The following is a 16,622-nucleotide window of genomic DNA, read 5'->3' as shown; positions in this document are numbered from 1 at the left end:
TCAGTGCATGTGAACAAGGAATTGGAAAAGTTCTGCAAAATAATACCAAAAATAAACCTGTTCTATTTTTTCATGGGTTAGATCCATCACTTTCAACTGATGGATCTAACCCATGAAAACAAGTAACCATTTAAAAGCATGATTAAAGGCAGTTAAATTATGATCTTACAATGCACTGTAGTGTGTTCTTTTCATCAAATTCATCTCATTCTCTCTGGTCTATTCAACTTATAGTGTGCTGCAATTTCTACCACAGGAAAAAAATATACAAAACACAGAAAATATCACTTATAAATGTACTAAAGTGAAGTTCAAAGCCCATTTTATATTACATATCACATTTATGTCTTTTAACAATACTGACTACAAGAATAACAATGACTTATTCTGTCTTGTATTTCTGACATTTTCTGTTTTAACTGTACAAGTTCCTCAATTGCCAGATGTGAATTCCTTTCTGTATCTATACGTGATTTGACTTCTGCAACATAATCTTCCTTGAAGATCTCAAACTGAAATAAAAAAAATTATTATCTTAACTATCCACTCAAAAATACAGTATAAAAATGTAGGAATAAAATTATTAGTTTTTAAATCAAATAAAGCATTTAATATGTTTTAATTATATAGTAACCATGGAAGAACTAACAACTCACTGGCTAAAAGGAAAACTTGAAATCCAGTCTAAGCCTCTTGCCTCATAATTTTAATTTATGGTCTAGAATCATATATAACAGTGAAAATTTCACCTAAATTGATGTCTCAAAAAAAAACAAAAAAAAAAAAAAAAAAAAACAGACACACCATCACATTTTATAATTCTATGAAACGGAAGCTGACATAGTTAGATGAATTGTGTGTTATTTATGATATTATCCAGAACAGTATGCACTGGTTGATGGTAATATACAAAGAAGGCTGCTTATATTGAAAAATAAACCAAATAAAAAATGGGTATATGAAGTGATGAATTTCAGTGTTTTTATATTTCAGCGATAAAGAATTTTTGTAGTGAATGTCACAAGAATCTTGGCAAAAAGGAAAAAAAGATTTAATGTTTATAATATTTGTCAGAAACACACAAGCAAAATTAATAAAAAATTGGGTTTTATGTTCATTTAAATGATAATTTCAAAACATGTTTTCTGTAAATATTGGCTTAATGTGTTGTATTGCAGTAATGCCAGAGTTTTATGCAATTAATGCCAGCAAAAACTTAATCTGGCAGAGATTAAATATTTTGTGTTCCATTTTATGCTTATTTCATTAAAACAATCAGGTGTGGAATATTCATACCTCCAGTATTTTCTCTAACATGCTCACACAAGGTGAACTTGTACAATTTTTAGTTTCCAAATCTGTAATTAAATTTGCTCTATTGCACAATTTTTACACAATATGAAAAATAAAAAAATGCACTGCCCATAGCAAACCATATGTACTTGCAACATTCCATAGCCAGTTTTACAGGGTATTAAGAACAAATGGTAATGTATACATTTTTAAATTAAAGCCACCAGTCACCTCACTAAATGAATAGTTAATTCTGTGGTATAGCACAGTTTTTTAATTATTTTAAAACAAAAAATAATCTGAAATCACTGCCTGATACCCCTTTTTCCATTGTCTTGATATCTTAGCAAAACTTTTCACTCTGCTCTTCACTCGCTGTACCAACATTCTCTGGAAAGTATACAAGTTGGTTGTTCAGAAAATGAATCTTAAGACTCCCATGTGGAAAAAAAAAATCTATTAATGCCTATTACTATTAGCATTTGTTGTGGCATATGATGCAAGAAAGCAAGCTTATAATAGAATCAGCCAAACCAAAAAAAAAAAAAAAAAAACCCTTCCGATTTCACCCATCAGGTCACTCCAAATGTTTGTCTAGTTCAGCCTTAAATTTATTTAAGCTATTATAACAGAATCAGCCTTAAATTTATTTAAGCTATTTGTAAATCCACAATAGCAGATGGAAGTTTGTTCCAGCAATCAACTACCCGCTCTGGCCAAAGAAAAATTTCCGCATATCTATTCGACAACTGTCTTTCCTCAATTTCAGCTTATGTCCCTTCAGGTTTGTAACCTGAACAAGAGGAAGAAACCCATCAGCACTGAGCCTGCTCAATCCATTCAAGGCCTTATACACCTCAATCAGATCACCTCGCAGGTGCCAGTCTCCAGATGCTGCAATTTGCAGAACTAAAGCCTTTCTTCATAAGCCCACCCCTTTGTTCCTCTCACCAATCTTGTTGCCCTTCTCTGTACTCATTCTAGCAACTCAACATCCTTCCTAAAATGAGGCCTCCAGACCTGAATACAGTACTCAATGTTTGGTCTGACCATCCGTAGCCAGGTGGGCACGAGCAGCAGTGCGTAGCACACATTTCTTGATCAGACCGGGGTTGGAGCCCGTGACCACCAAATATGGAGGATGTGGAAAGGTCAGGAAATGACCACCGCATATCCCCGGAGCAATATGGCCTTAGTTGCTAATGCTCCTAAAAACTAAATAACAACAACAACTGACCATTGCCTTATACAAAGGGATAATCACCTCCTTGTATCTGTTAGCAAAATTCCTATATATCACTGACAAAACTCCATGACCTGCTCTGGCAGGCCATCTGCACTAATCAGAGAACTTTATATCTGACTGCACAATTACCCCCAGGTCATTATCATTCTCCAACCTCCCTGAGGGTAGTACCACACAGTTGGTACATTTCTCTTGGGTTACTACTACCCATATGGAGTACTTTACATTTGTCAATGTTAAACTTCAGTTGCTACTTCTCAACCTTTTTGCCTAAATTTTTTCTACAGTAAAGACAGTATGTTACTATCTTTACTATCATTAACAACTCTGCTAACCTTTGTATCATCTGCAAACTTGAACATTAAGATTGATATACCTTCATCGATATCATTGATAAATACACAAAACAACAATGGGCCCAGCACCGAACCCTGGGATACTCCACTAATAACATTAGTCCACGTACAGCAATGTCCATTTATTACCACTCTCTGCTGTCTCCCACTGAACCATCCCTTTATCCATTGCAGTAACTTGCCCTTAATGCCATACCGCTCCAATTTGTACAGCAGTCTTCCATGTACAACAGCATCAAAAGCTTTCCTGAAATCCAAGTATATGATATCAAAATTATTTTTTGCATCCAGTTCCTTTGTAACCACATCGTAGTATCCAATCGAATTGGTCAGACAAGACTTCCTCTTAACAAATCCATGCTGTGTCTGAACTATTACTGCTGTCTTGTCTAGGTGATCCTGTATCACTTCTTTAACCAGTGACTCCATTATTTTCCCAGGAACAGAAGTTAAACTAACAGGTCTATAATTATTTGTGTCACCCTTTGAATCTCCTTTGTAAACTGGGGATACATTTGAAGATCTCCAGTCCATGGGGACCGCCCCTGACTCTAAGGATGCTTTCATAATTATGGATAAGGGTTTGCTTACTTCCCTTGCTGCCTCCATTATAACAGGATAGATTGCATCTGCCCCAGGTTCCTTTTTTATATTTAACTTCAACAATTTCTCCTCCACTTTGCTCTCAGTTATTACAAAATCAATTCGCTCCCTGTTAGAGGTTGATAAACTTCTGGCATTCCCCTCCTTGAATAACTCCTCATGTGTGAATGCAGATACAAAATACTCATTCAGTTTATCAGCTACTTGAGCAGGATCATCAATAGTCAAACCATCTATGTTAAGTCGACCAATCTAATTCATCCCCTTCCTTCTAGAATTTACATAAGTAAAGAACTCTTTGCTGTTTTTCTTTGTGTCCTTTACCAGAGATATCTCGTAATCCATCTTCACCTGCCTAACCTCCTTTGTGACTTGATTACAGACCAGCTTATATCTGCCATGGCGTCTTGTGTCGCCTGATAATTTATATGCATCCTATGCATTTTTCTTCTCTGCGACGAGCCTCATTAATTCATACGGTATCCATTTAGGCAGATGTTTCTTAGTTGGTATGAAAAGCCTAGTAGCCTCCAAGATTAAGTCCCTGAAGGCTTCCCATTTAGAATTCACCATTGTGAACATCATCAGTTGATCCCACTGTATAGAATTTAAAAACTGTCTGAGACCATTGTAGCCACCTTTAAAAAAACAAAAACCCTTCTCTTTACCCTTGATGGTAGTTACATCATTAAGTAAATCCCACATCAGTACACTGTGATCACTGTAACTAGTGGTTCCTTTGCTAATCACCGCTGATAATCAGATCAAGGGTATTACTCCCTCTGGTTACTGTTCAAAGATGTTGCTATAGAAAACAAGCCTCCAATGAATCCACAAAAATCTTGCTAGTGTGCGAGTGACCAACCCACAAGTTCCAGTCAATATCTGGAAAGTTAAAATCCCCCATTACAAGACATTCTGATTTACTGGCCCATTCTATTTCTCTGCACAACTGTTCATTGTACTAATCAGAGTCATTAAGCCTATAACATACTGCTACTCTCCATTTTCTCTTTCCCTGTGTTTACGTCACAACAAACAGATTTAACATTGCACTTTCCACCCGTGTCAACTGGATGCACTTCCTTAGATATTGTGTTTCTTAACTATCAGCATAACCCCTCTTCCCTTCCTACCCTGTCTGTACACATTGTACTCCCCAAATTCCAATTCTGCACTGCTTATATCTGTGTGACACTGAGTCTCTGATATCCCAACAATATCTGTCTTTGATATCTTGATCAGCACTTCAAATTCCTCAATTTTATTTACTATACTTCTAGCATTAGTGTACATGCTTTAATAATACTATTATTATTAAAGACTAATAAAATCTTCCACATTCTTGAATGCTAATAAAGCTTCCACTTCTTTCTGGGACACAGAAGTCATGAAATTATTGCCTTATAGCAGCTTGCTGAATTTCTTGTAACGCTAACTGTTGTCCAAGAGTTGGTGTCTTAAAATCATAAAGTATCCATTCATTATTGCAATAATGAGTGAAACTTTGTAATTCTTTTCCTTTGCTAACAAGAATTTTAGGCTGCCGTACATTCTTTTAAGTGAACAAAATGGGTGACCAGAATTGATGATAGTATGTTCCCACTGTATCAGAACTGTCAAACTCATAACTGAGCCTAACAGTTCTGATTGCAGTGAATGAAGAATCTTCATTCTGATGAATCATAAACAAAACCACAAAAAAAAAATCATAAACCTAATGCATTGATTAAATCGTTTACTTTAATACAGAACACAAGAGATGCCTCCTTCCAGTAGATGGGAATGAATTCTTTTTCTCTTCTACCTACATCAAGAAAAAGAAGTGCCAGGTGTCAACAGATTCTTCATTCACTCAACCTAGAGCTAAGAAATGAACTAGAATCTTTTGAATATCCAGTCACATACAAAACTGTTCAGTTCAATTCTTGTAAATTGTTGGGTTTTTTTTGTTATTTTTTTTATGTAAACCCCAAACACGAGAGGTATTAGAGCCTATAGTACTTAGTACCGTGCTTGGGTTGGAGGTTGAGAAGACGAAAGAAGATATTTGTTGACGTTGGACTTGAACTTCTGCAGACTGTAATTTTCAGGAAATACGTATGAAGGAAGGTTGTTCCAGAAAACGGCAGTTGAATTAATAAACGAGGAAGATGAAAAGTTGGTTCTGCGAGTTTGAAGTTGGACAGTAAATGGATGTTGGATGGTGGCGGCACGTGTTTGAACCGTTTTGAAAGAGAGAGTGGGAATTATAGAAGCCAATTCAGAAGAACAGTGCCCATGGAAGTATCTGTAGAAGAGGCATGCAGCAGAAACAGTACGTCTATGAGAGAGCAAGTGGAGAGATTCTGTTAGAGATGAATCATTAATTAACCTAACTGCCCTCTTCTGAATGGAATCAAGAAGCCTGAGAGAGGTTTTGGGGGCACCACCCCAGATGTGGGAACAATATTCCATGGCAGGGCAGATTTGCAATTTATACAGAGTGAGCAGCTGTTTGGAAGAAAAGTAATGCCGAGAGCAAAAGAGAAAACCAAGTTTTTTAGATGCGGAGGAAGCGATATTTGTAATGTGCTTGTGCCAAGAGAGATCAGAAGTCGGGGTAATCCCCAAAAGAGATATATAATTTTTCCTAGAAATCGAATGTCACTAAAGATAAGCATAGGAGCAGAAGAATCCTTTTGGCGAGATATAAGACAAGACTGAGTTTTAGAAGGGTTGAAATCAACTAAGTTGTCTTTGCCCCACTGGAGAATTACCTGAAGATTGGCATTTAAGGAATTGGTAGCAGATTTACAAGAAATTGAAGCTATTTGGAGCAGAACAAGGTTTCTCAAAATGGAAAGTGGAATGCAATGTGCTATCATCAGCAAAACTATGGATAGGATTTCCAGTCAATGGAAGAAGGTCATTAATATACAAGAGGAAAAGAGTGGGGGAAAGAACTAAACCTTTGGGGACACCAGGATTAGTGGAGAAGTTAGAAGACAGAGAGCCATCTACCATCACCCTCAGTGAGCGATCACAGAGAAAACTGGATAACAAATTACTAAAAACAGTTGGCAAACCATAAGATGGAAGCTTGTTTAGAAGACCTTTATGCCAAACACGATCGAAAGCCTTTGAGATGTCAAGAGCAACTACTTGTGTTTCCCCGAACCTTTCCACTGAATTAGTCCATAAATGGGTAACATAAGCAAGAATATCACCAGTGGATCGACACTGATTGAATCCATACTGGCGATCGTTGATCAGACGGAAGGTTTCTAGGTAGTTTAAGAGTTGGCGGTTAATTGATTTCTCCATTACTTCAGAAAGAGTATAAGTAATTGCAATGGGACGATAACTGGATAGGAAGGATTTGTCACCCTTTTTAGGAACTGGCTGGATATGAGCAAATTTCCAAGCAGAAGGAAAACCATCTTTGGAATAAGCAAGGGAAAAAAGGCGGCAAAGAATAGGAGTAAGTTCAGGAACACAGGTTTTGAGAACAAGTGGAGAAATACCATCGGGACCTGGAGCTTTCTTAGCATCAAGATTCGTCAAAATCCTTCTGACAACTTTTGACGGAAGACCACAGGAGGCATTGAATGGGGCATGTTGGGAATGGTGAGAGGTGTGTTACCAAGATCATTAATACACGAGTTGGAAGAAAAATGGGATGCTAGCAGGTCAGCTTTATCCTTGGCTGAAGTGGCAATAGAACCATCTGGTTTGGACAGAGGTGGGAGCAGAGATGGGCAAAAATTGCGGCCAATAACTTTGGCTAGAGACCAGAATGCTCGGCTACCATTAGGGCAAGAAGAAAGTTTTCTCCTCTTAGCCTGTTCAAACTCTAGTTTGGACTGATTAATAACTGCTTTACAATTGTTGCAAGCTTTGGTGTAGGCAGAAAATGAAACTGGAGAATTAGAAACAAGCCAATTAGGATATGCAACATTCTTCTCTTGAACAGCCTTAGCACATTTATTGGAAAACCAAGGTTTAGTTAAAGGACGAGATTTTAAAGTGGAGTGTAGGATAAAGGATTCCATTCTTACAAGAATAATTTCACTGACACAATCTGAGCAAATGTTGACATCAGAAGTTTTGAAACAGTAATCTGACCAAGGAAAAGAAGAAAAGAAGTCTCGCAGGTCATCCCATTTTGCATTCTTGTAATGGCAAACAACACGAGGTTGGGAATAGCCATGAGATAAAGGTTCCATTGCAGAAGAGACAATCAACAAGTTGTGATCTGAAGAGCCTAAAGGACCTCTCACTTCGACCGTGTACTTAGAAGGGTTGTTTGTGAGAAAAAGATCAAGCATATTGGCTGTATGATTAGGATTATCCGGTATTCTTGTAGGTAAATAAACAATCTGTGCAAGGTGATTAGTAATTGCAAAAGCCTCAGCATCTCGACCAGCTGGGTCGGTGTGACTAGAAAACGGAAGCCAGCTGGAGTTGTGAACATTAAAATCACCAAGGAAAATTACCTCACTGTTAGGAAAGTTGGACTGCAGAAAGTCAAGTTGCAAAGAGAGGGAGTCAAAGAGCTCCAAGTGATTAGTGGAATTGGGTGAACAGTAGAGACAACAGATGAATTTGACGCAGTGAGGTAGGGAGATTTTAAGCCAGAGAAGATCAAAGAGAGGAGATTCCAAATTGCGAAGTCTCTGACAGGGAATATCAGAATGGACATATGCACAAGTACCACCTTTGAGGCGAAAGAAATCACACAACAAATAATTTGGGCTTCTGAGATGAGCAGTAGTTGAATCAACCGATAACTGAGATTCTGTCAGAAAAAGTACATGGGGTTTGGCAGACTGCAAGTGGAAATGGACATCGTTGAGATTAGAACTGAGTCCACATATATTTGTGAAATGAATTAGGAAGTGCTTGGGAGGTTTAGATCTTTTCACAGATAAGCTTGCTCTATTAGTTTCACAATTCATGGTGTATTGAATAGTAAGAAAAAGTGGGTGGGACATGCTGTATGAAGTAATGAAATTTTTGAATATGGCGTACATAGGGTAAGAATATACCCAGATCCTTGACATAACGTGGCCTCGACAATGTTCCCCGCATACACACTACTCGGACTCCCTCCAGTCAGTATCTGGCAGAGTAGAGGTAACAAGATTATACACTAGCTGATCCGGAAGCCTCCTAGAGAGAAGGAATAAATGAGGAATAAAAAGAGTTGGTTCTGTGAGTTTGGAGTTGGGCAGTGATTGATGCTGACTACTTGGGGCAGGTGTATGGACTGGCTCGGAAAAGAATGAGGGATATCCAATTCAGAAGAACAGTGACCGTGGAAGTAACTACAGAAAAGGGATGCAGGAGAAATAAGAATATGTTTCTCCTGCATTCCATGATAGGGTGGATTTGTACAGAGTTAAATAGTTGCTTAAAAGAAAATTAATGACATGAACAAAAAGAAAACAGTTTTTTTTTTTTCTTTTCTTTTCTTTTGGTGCACAGAATGCAATATTTATGATGTGCTTGTATTAGAGAAGTTAGGGCAATCCCTAATGTAATGCAGCCTCAACAATGCCCTGTCCTCATTCACTACTCAGACTCCCTCCTGTCACTAGCGAGCAGAGTAGAGTAGAGGTAGTCAGTTATACACTAGCTGATCCAGATGCCTCCCAGAGAGTTACCAAGAGGTTCAGTGTGGTGTACTATCTACTGGCTGGCCTGTAAACACCATTTTAGGGCTGTTCCCTTTGAAATTTAAAGCATATTGTATCTCATCACGATGACCATCAAAAGTTCAAAAGCTATCACTTATACTGCATAACAGAAGTAATGTGAGTTGTTAGAGCTTTGTTCTGGAAACTAAATATGGATGTCACCATTTAAAGCCACCAATAAACAAAGTGCTAACTGGGTTAGCCGGGTGGGTAAAGTGCCTGCATGGCAACTCAAAGGTTGTGGGTTCAAATCCCGCCTTGGGCTTGGATATGACGATGGTGCCATACTCTCCTGTTGGACCTCACGGCCATGATACACAAAGAAAGAAGGAAAAAACTGGTTCCTTCGTGTATTGCTCACATCACATGATAAAACAATAAAATAAAATAAACAAAGTGGTGGTGGTGTATTAGATGATGAGAGTCATCTACATCTACCACCTAGTAATTTCTGGTGACACGGAGGGAACATATATACTAGGTTTAGTGTTTCATGCCTTGAAAGTGGAGAATATAGCAGAGGGTATAGTCCCATCATCATGAACGCAAAAGATCTGTTTTTTGCAGAATACTGGACTTCATCAAAATTCAACCAAATGGAATTTGTATATCAGTTCCACCAATGTTTTAGACTCCCAGGTAGCAAAGGCTAGCCTGGCATACCTAGAAGAATGTCTATGACAAGCCTCAGGGATAAAAGTTAGTACAAACAGCAGAAAATATTCTTAACCGAAAATTTCACAAAGACAAAAATTTAATAAAGACAAATCAGTAAAGCTGTCTTAACATGGCAGTAATATTGAATTTGGCCAAAAGAATAGGAAATGAAAAACAAACGTAAAATACCACAACAAACTCCAACAAGCTTCTCCAATAAACTTCCAGTTACAACTGGATTCTCAATTTACACAATTAACTCAGCTCTTTTAATTTAATTCTTGGTGCAGCTGTAACTACTTTTATTATTTCCCATTCTTTTGCCTAAATTTTACAGATAGCTATTTTTTCAAAAAAATTTTTAGTTTATGAATGTTAATTTATCTTTATTAAGTTTATTGTTGTTAAGCTTTAAATTATGAATATTTTCCACACTCTGTACTAACTTCTTACAACTCTAATTACAGCACACTCTGAGGAATCAGTTTAGAGGTACATCTATAAAACATAACATACACTTTTTTTTTTAATCAGTGCTTCTACTTTCTGTGTTCAGAAGAGAATAAATACTGATTTCCATAACCAAAATAGAGTGCTTGCACCGTTGTGCACATGAAGAATTTATATTATCAAAAATAGTTTATTTTTGATACTATTTTATTATCAAAAAAATTCTTGATTTTGATTAATTTATTAATTAAATGTGCAATAAAATTCTAAGAAACTATAGCATTAGAATGCCCGTTTAATTTGCTTAATTTATACTTTGTAAAACTGAAAGCTAAATTTAACACTTGTTATCCACATATGCTTTATTGATAGGCATGGTTCATATTATGTTTTATCTGTAGTTAAAAGGGAAAAAAAATTACATGCATGTGTAAGTTAAAAATAATTCCATCATTTTTGATTATACGTGTCTTCTCTTCTCATCATTATCCCTGATAATCAAGAGCCGACTATATATTTTTTTAAAACATTGTATACTGGAATAATATGATAAAATAGCAACTTCCTGAATTAGGCAAGAAAGTAGTTTTACAAAAGCAGTTTTTAATTTGATAAGTTTTACATTTAATTAATTATATATCATTAGACATGGGAGGAAGGAATAATTATCCCAAAGAAATTGTAAAATATACCTGTGTTTCATAAACTGCTGACATATCAGCCTTTTCTCTCAGATCAAGAAGTAATTCCCTAAGCTGACATTGCTCTGCTATCAATTTTTGGTTTTCTTCTAGTAATTCATTATTCTGAAACTTCAGATGCTCTTTTTCTGAATTTAACTGAAAGATAAAAGTAAAATGTAAAGAGCAGAAAAGCAGTAAACAATACATTAGGATATATTTATCTAAAGACATGTAGCACAAAGAAAAATCTGCCTAAAACAGCAAGACAGGAGGGAGGTGATTTTGGAAAAAAGGCACAGCCTGAAATTAATAATTTCATTAAAAGTAAAAACACTGAAATTTCAAAATAAATTGCAACAATAACTAAAAATGAGTGTGGCTTAAATACATATTTGAATACTTAATTAAAAAATAAAAATGAAATATTACATTACTTTTTTTGGATATTACTGGTTTCAAAATTTTAAGATAATTACAGCTGAAATAGACCACTTGCTAAATATTGAGCAATTCAGCCTGGTTTATTACAAAGCCTGGTTTAACAGCCTGGTTAAACAAAATTTCTATAATTATCTGTTGCAAAACAAACAACATAAAATAACAATATGATTTCTTAAAATACAAAATTAAACATAAGCATTATATGAAGTTATAAAAGAATAAATTTTAATAATATGATAAAAAAAACACTTAAACACCATCTTTATCTAATTAATTTATTATGAACTAAGTAATACAGAAATACTAATGATATTAAGAGTAGGAGACCGGCGGAAATACTTAACAAGTACAAGTCAATGCTGAAAAAAAGCCGTGAGTTAGGGTTGAATTTGAAAGTTTCTGCAATTCTGCCCAGACACGACAGGAGGGTATATGATGAGAGCTTTCTCGATCAATCCGGCCATGGAGAGATTGTGCAAGGCTCAAGGGGTAGAATTTTTCTCAGCCTGGTCTATGCTTGTTAACAGGAGAGACTGCTTCTACAGGGATGGGATACACTTAAATAGAAAGGGTGCAAGAATATTTGATGATGCTATCGAGGCAGAGTTAGGTGGGTCAGAAAACTGCTAGCTTGGGGGGGTACACAGACTAACAGATTAACAGTAGCCACTGGCAGAGGTAAAAGTGATTCTTGCACTACTTCTATTGAAATTCAATTGAGAAGCAGCCTGGAAAGCAAGATAATGGGGATTTCCAGGACTGCTGGGAGTCATAATGGAACAAGTAAATACATGGGCTGTGTTAGGGTAACTAAGAGTAGAAACAGGTGCATGTATACTTGCAAGTACACCAATGCTAGGAGTATAGTTAATAAATTCGATGAGCTTGAAGTGCTAGTCAAGACATCAAAGGCAGATATTGTTGGGATATCAGAGACATGGTGTCACACAGACATAAGCAGTGCAGAACTGGAATTTGGGGAGTACAATGTGCACAAAAGGATAGACAGGACAGAAAGGGAGAAGGGGTTATGCTGTTAGTTAAGAAACACATAAAATCTAAGGAAGTGCATCTAATTGATGTTGGTGGAAATGCAATGTTGAGTGTTTGGTGTGACATAAGCACTGGGAAAGGAAAAATGAGAGTAGGTGTGTGTTATAGGCCAAACGAATCTGATGAGTATAATGATCAATTGTGCAGAGAAATAGTGTGGGCCAGTAAATCAGAGCGTCTTATATAATGGGGGATTTTAATTTCCCAGATATTGACTGGAATTTGTGGGTTGGTCACTCACACACTAGCAAGGCTTTTGTGGATTTATTGGATGACTGTTTTCTACAGCAGCATGTTCGGGAGGCAACTAGAGGGAGTAATACTCTTGATTTGATTATCAGTAGTGATTCTTCATGCATTAAGAATCTGCAGATTAATGAACCACTAGGTGGCAGTGAGCACAGTGTGCTGAAGTGGGATTTACTCAAAGAGGTAACTACCATTAGGGGTAATGGGAAGGGTTATTGCTTACATAAAGGCGACTACGATGGACTGAGACAGTATTTAAATTCCATACCGTGGGACCAACTGATGATTTTACCAACAGCAAATTCAAAATGGGAAGCATTCAAAGAATTAATCCTGGAAGCTACTAGGCTTTTCATACCAATAAAGAAATATTGTTCAAGATTTAGGCCTAAATTGATGTCAGATGAACTAATTAGACTTGACAGAGAAGAAAAATTTGCATGGGATACATATAAATTAACATGTGACACAGAAGCCTATGATAGATATAAGTTGGTCTGTAACCAAGATACAAGCTGGACTGTTTTTCTTTGCATCCTTTGGCAAAGGATGCAAAGAAAAACAGCAAAGAGTTCTTTACTTATGTAAACTCTAGAAGGAAGGGGATGAATCAGATTGGTCCACTTGATATCGATGGCTCAACTGTTGATGATTTTGCTCAGGTAGCTAACGAACTAAATGAATATTTTGCATCTACATTCACACATGAGGATTTATTCAGGGAGGGGAATGCCAGAGGTGTATTCAACTCTGGCAGTAAGCTAGATAATCTTGTAATAACTGTAATAACTAATCTTGTAATAACTAAGTGGAGGAGAAATTGTTGAAGATAAACATAAGAAAGGCACCTGGGGTGGATGGAATCCAGTTATATTAAAGGAGGTGGCAAAGGAAGTAAGCAAACCTTTAGCCATAATTATGAGAGCTTCCCTGAACTCAGGGGAGGTACCCATGGACTGGAGATGTGCAAATGTGACCCCAATCCACAAAGGAGGATCAAAGGGGGAGACAGATAATTACAGACCTGTTAGTTTAACTTCCGTTACATGGAAATTAATGGATGCACTGGTTAAAGAAGCATTGCAGGATCATCTAGACAAGACTTGAATTATAGCTCAGACACAGCATGAGTTTGTTAAGGGGAAGTCTTGTCTTACTAATTTGATTGGATACTATGATGTAGTCACAAAGGAGGAGTGAATGGATAGGTGAAATGGGACAGTTTTTTTTTTTTTTTTTTTTTTTATTGGCTGATGCTTGTGTAAGCTTGCTTTCTTGAATCATATGCCTCTACTATTGATAATACTTTGCTTTTTACTTATTATTTTTTTTCTATAATGGCTTTTGAGAAGAATTTTATAAAAAAAAACTATTATTTAAGCCCATCTGTTACAAGACAAATCAGAAGAGAGGACAGCAGCAGACTTAAAACCATTGTCAGAATACACTGTAAAAGAAAGGAAGGCAGAGACAGACTTTTTCATCCTCCCATACTCTACATCTTTGAAATGCCTTTAATTCTTATATCAGTCTGCTATATAATTCCCAAATACAAAATTACAAAAAAGAGCACTTATATGATTCCTAAATGTATAAGTTCTGACACCCACAATTGCAGTAGATAGGCTCCTTTTGAATTTATGGTGTTATATTTCAAGCTCCTTGTGTATTTCTCAGTTCTCTAACTAAGGACTATTGTACATTAATTCTTTCTGTAGATAGACAATGTCAGTTTAATCCAATGGAAAGTGCAGTAAGAGAAGAGGGAAACATCAATCTGCAAGGGTTCTCAGAGAATTTGAAAACAAAGAAACAAAGCCTGATTATAGCCTAAGTACTTTCAATTATAATTATAATAATATTAATACATCTCTTTATCTATCACTATGCAGTAAAATACAGTCAGAAATCATCAATGCACAGTGCTGGTTAGTCCAAGCACCTTTGAAAGAAGCCATTATTTTGTAATACCCACAATTTTTCAGTAACCTGTGTTGTTAGTATTGAGTTTAATGACACAAGGACTACTGAGGCGAAACTGTCTCTGTTCATAGTTTATTTGCACGCAGAATATCATTATAGATGTTAAATTATATGCTCCTGTACAGATCAATATGTTTTAAATAGATTAAAACTTCTTCTATATTTGCTTAATTTCCCAAGAAGTGAGATAAATCACGAGTTGTTCAATGTGGAGAGTGATTGAAAAGTGTTTGACTGCATGGCTGAACCCAGTAAGCTTGACGTAGCGGAGTGGTCAGGAGCATGAGTGCAGTAGTACATGCCCTTTGAGTGGACCGGGGTTCAAGCCTGTGACTACTAAATACGATTAACATTTGTATTGATTGATTTATTGTAAACTTCACTGACCTGGTGGTCGTGCCGGAGTATAAACAAGAACATATATATATATATATATATATAAGGGACAATCAACCAAAAATCACAGGGTAAGTTGATTGTGACAGGATGAGCAATGGGGTGGGCTTTCTCCCAACAGGAAGAGATGTTTCCGAGCCTCAGTTTTGCTAATACCACTTCCTCTCGTCTGTTTCATCAGAAGCCAGAGAGCCACAGCTTTGGATAATATTTTATCTAGTAAAGTTTATTGTTAGTGTTACTTTTCCAGATCTGTAACCAGTTGTCATTGTCATAGCATGCTTTGCAAATGGTGGGCTTATAATCAGTGTAAGGAACCTGAGGATGTTATGAGAGAGTGGGTTGAGGATGTTTAGTGGCAAGGTCAGAACTTTCGTTTCCCTTCCAGAATGGCAGGGAAAATTCAGCAAAAACTGATTGACTCATTGAACATGATGAAGGAGAATAGCTGGGAATGAATTCATTTCAAGGTAAGATGAAATGAGAAATTCTTCCTTATAGTAGAGACAGCACTGAGGGATTTGGTGTACATTATGGCAGATGAGATGGAAAGCTCAACAATCTCACTATGTGCTAACTTTATGGCATATAATTCAGCAGTGAAGGCGCTGCATGCTAATGGCAGTAAAGCTGTAATGCAAGTGATGGAAAAACTGACACAGCAGCTACCATACTGTCAGTCTTCAATCCACCAGTATATATTATACAGGCATGGAAGTTCAGAGTAGAGTGAGCTGAGTGCAACTGCCTGATACTGCAGGAGGTATGACATTCTTCCCCCAATGGAGAAAATGTATATTGTAAGAGGCAGAAACAAAGCCAAAACATTATGACCACCTACCTAATATGATGTTAGTCCTCCACGTGCAGGCAAAACAGCTCGTACCCGATGAGGTATGGATGCTACAAGATTTCTAAATGTGTCTTGTGGTATACGGTACAAACACGTAACCAGCAGATCCTTTAATTCCAGTAAGGTCTGTGGTGGAGATGCTGCAGATGGGAGTTGCTGTTCCAACACAAATCACAGATGCTCGATGGGATTGATGTCTGGGGAATTTGGAGGCCAGGGAAATACCTGGAAGTCTTCCTCATGTTCCGTGAACCAGTCTCGAACAATCCAGGAGGTGTGGGATGGCGCATTATCCTGCTGAAAGACGGCATCTCCAGAGGGGAAGACCGTTGTCATGAAAGGGTGTACCTGGTCAGCAATGATGTTTAGGTACAGAGTATTTTTGGGTCTAACGGCACCAGGGATTTAACCCATCTCCGCGTATGTTCTTTGTATCGAGGACAGTACGTTGTCAAGGCCAGAGGTTTAAAAGTGTGTGGGTCATGTGTTGTGCCCCTTGTTCCTCTGGCTTGTTAGCCGCCAAGCCACAGTTGAGACCTGTCGTTTATGTATTCCGCCACGTGGAGGCCAGCCAGGTGTTCCCTTAAAGTTTGCTCTGGCAGGTCCTACCACCTATTTTCCTGAGATTTCAGTGGCTAGGATCTAAAAAAAAATAAAATAAAATAAATAAATAAAAAT

At 37.1% G+C, this 16,622-nt stretch overlaps 1 protein-coding gene across 2 annotated transcripts in view; it reads right to left on the bottom strand.

The window, feature by feature from the left end:
• Positions 1-305: 305 nt before the first annotated feature.
• LOC150076202 (uncharacterized) overlaps positions 306-16,622 on the bottom strand; it is a 104,663-nt gene continuing 88,346 nt past the window's right edge. For both annotated transcript variants that reach the window (XM_090388109.1, XM_090388108.1), the window contains exons 8-9: positions 10,979-11,125; positions 306-512 (exon numbers count right to left, since the gene is read on the bottom strand). In XM_090388109.1, coding sequence (XP_090244235.1) covers positions 351-512; positions 10,979-11,125 — 309 coding nt within the window. In that variant the 3' untranslated portion in view covers positions 306-350. The remainder of the gene's footprint in view (positions 513-10,978; positions 11,126-16,622) is intronic.

Source organism: Mastigoproctus giganteus, chromosome 13 (genome assembly GCF_048544385.1).
Source record: "Mastigoproctus giganteus isolate SK-2022 chromosome 13, ASM4854438v1, whole genome shotgun sequence".
Lineage (NCBI taxonomy): Eukaryota > Metazoa > Arthropoda > Arachnida > Uropygi > Thelyphonidae > Mastigoproctus > Mastigoproctus giganteus.
The sequence above is the reverse complement of the archived record's forward strand: the minus strand, read 5'-3'. Positions and strand labels throughout refer to the sequence as shown.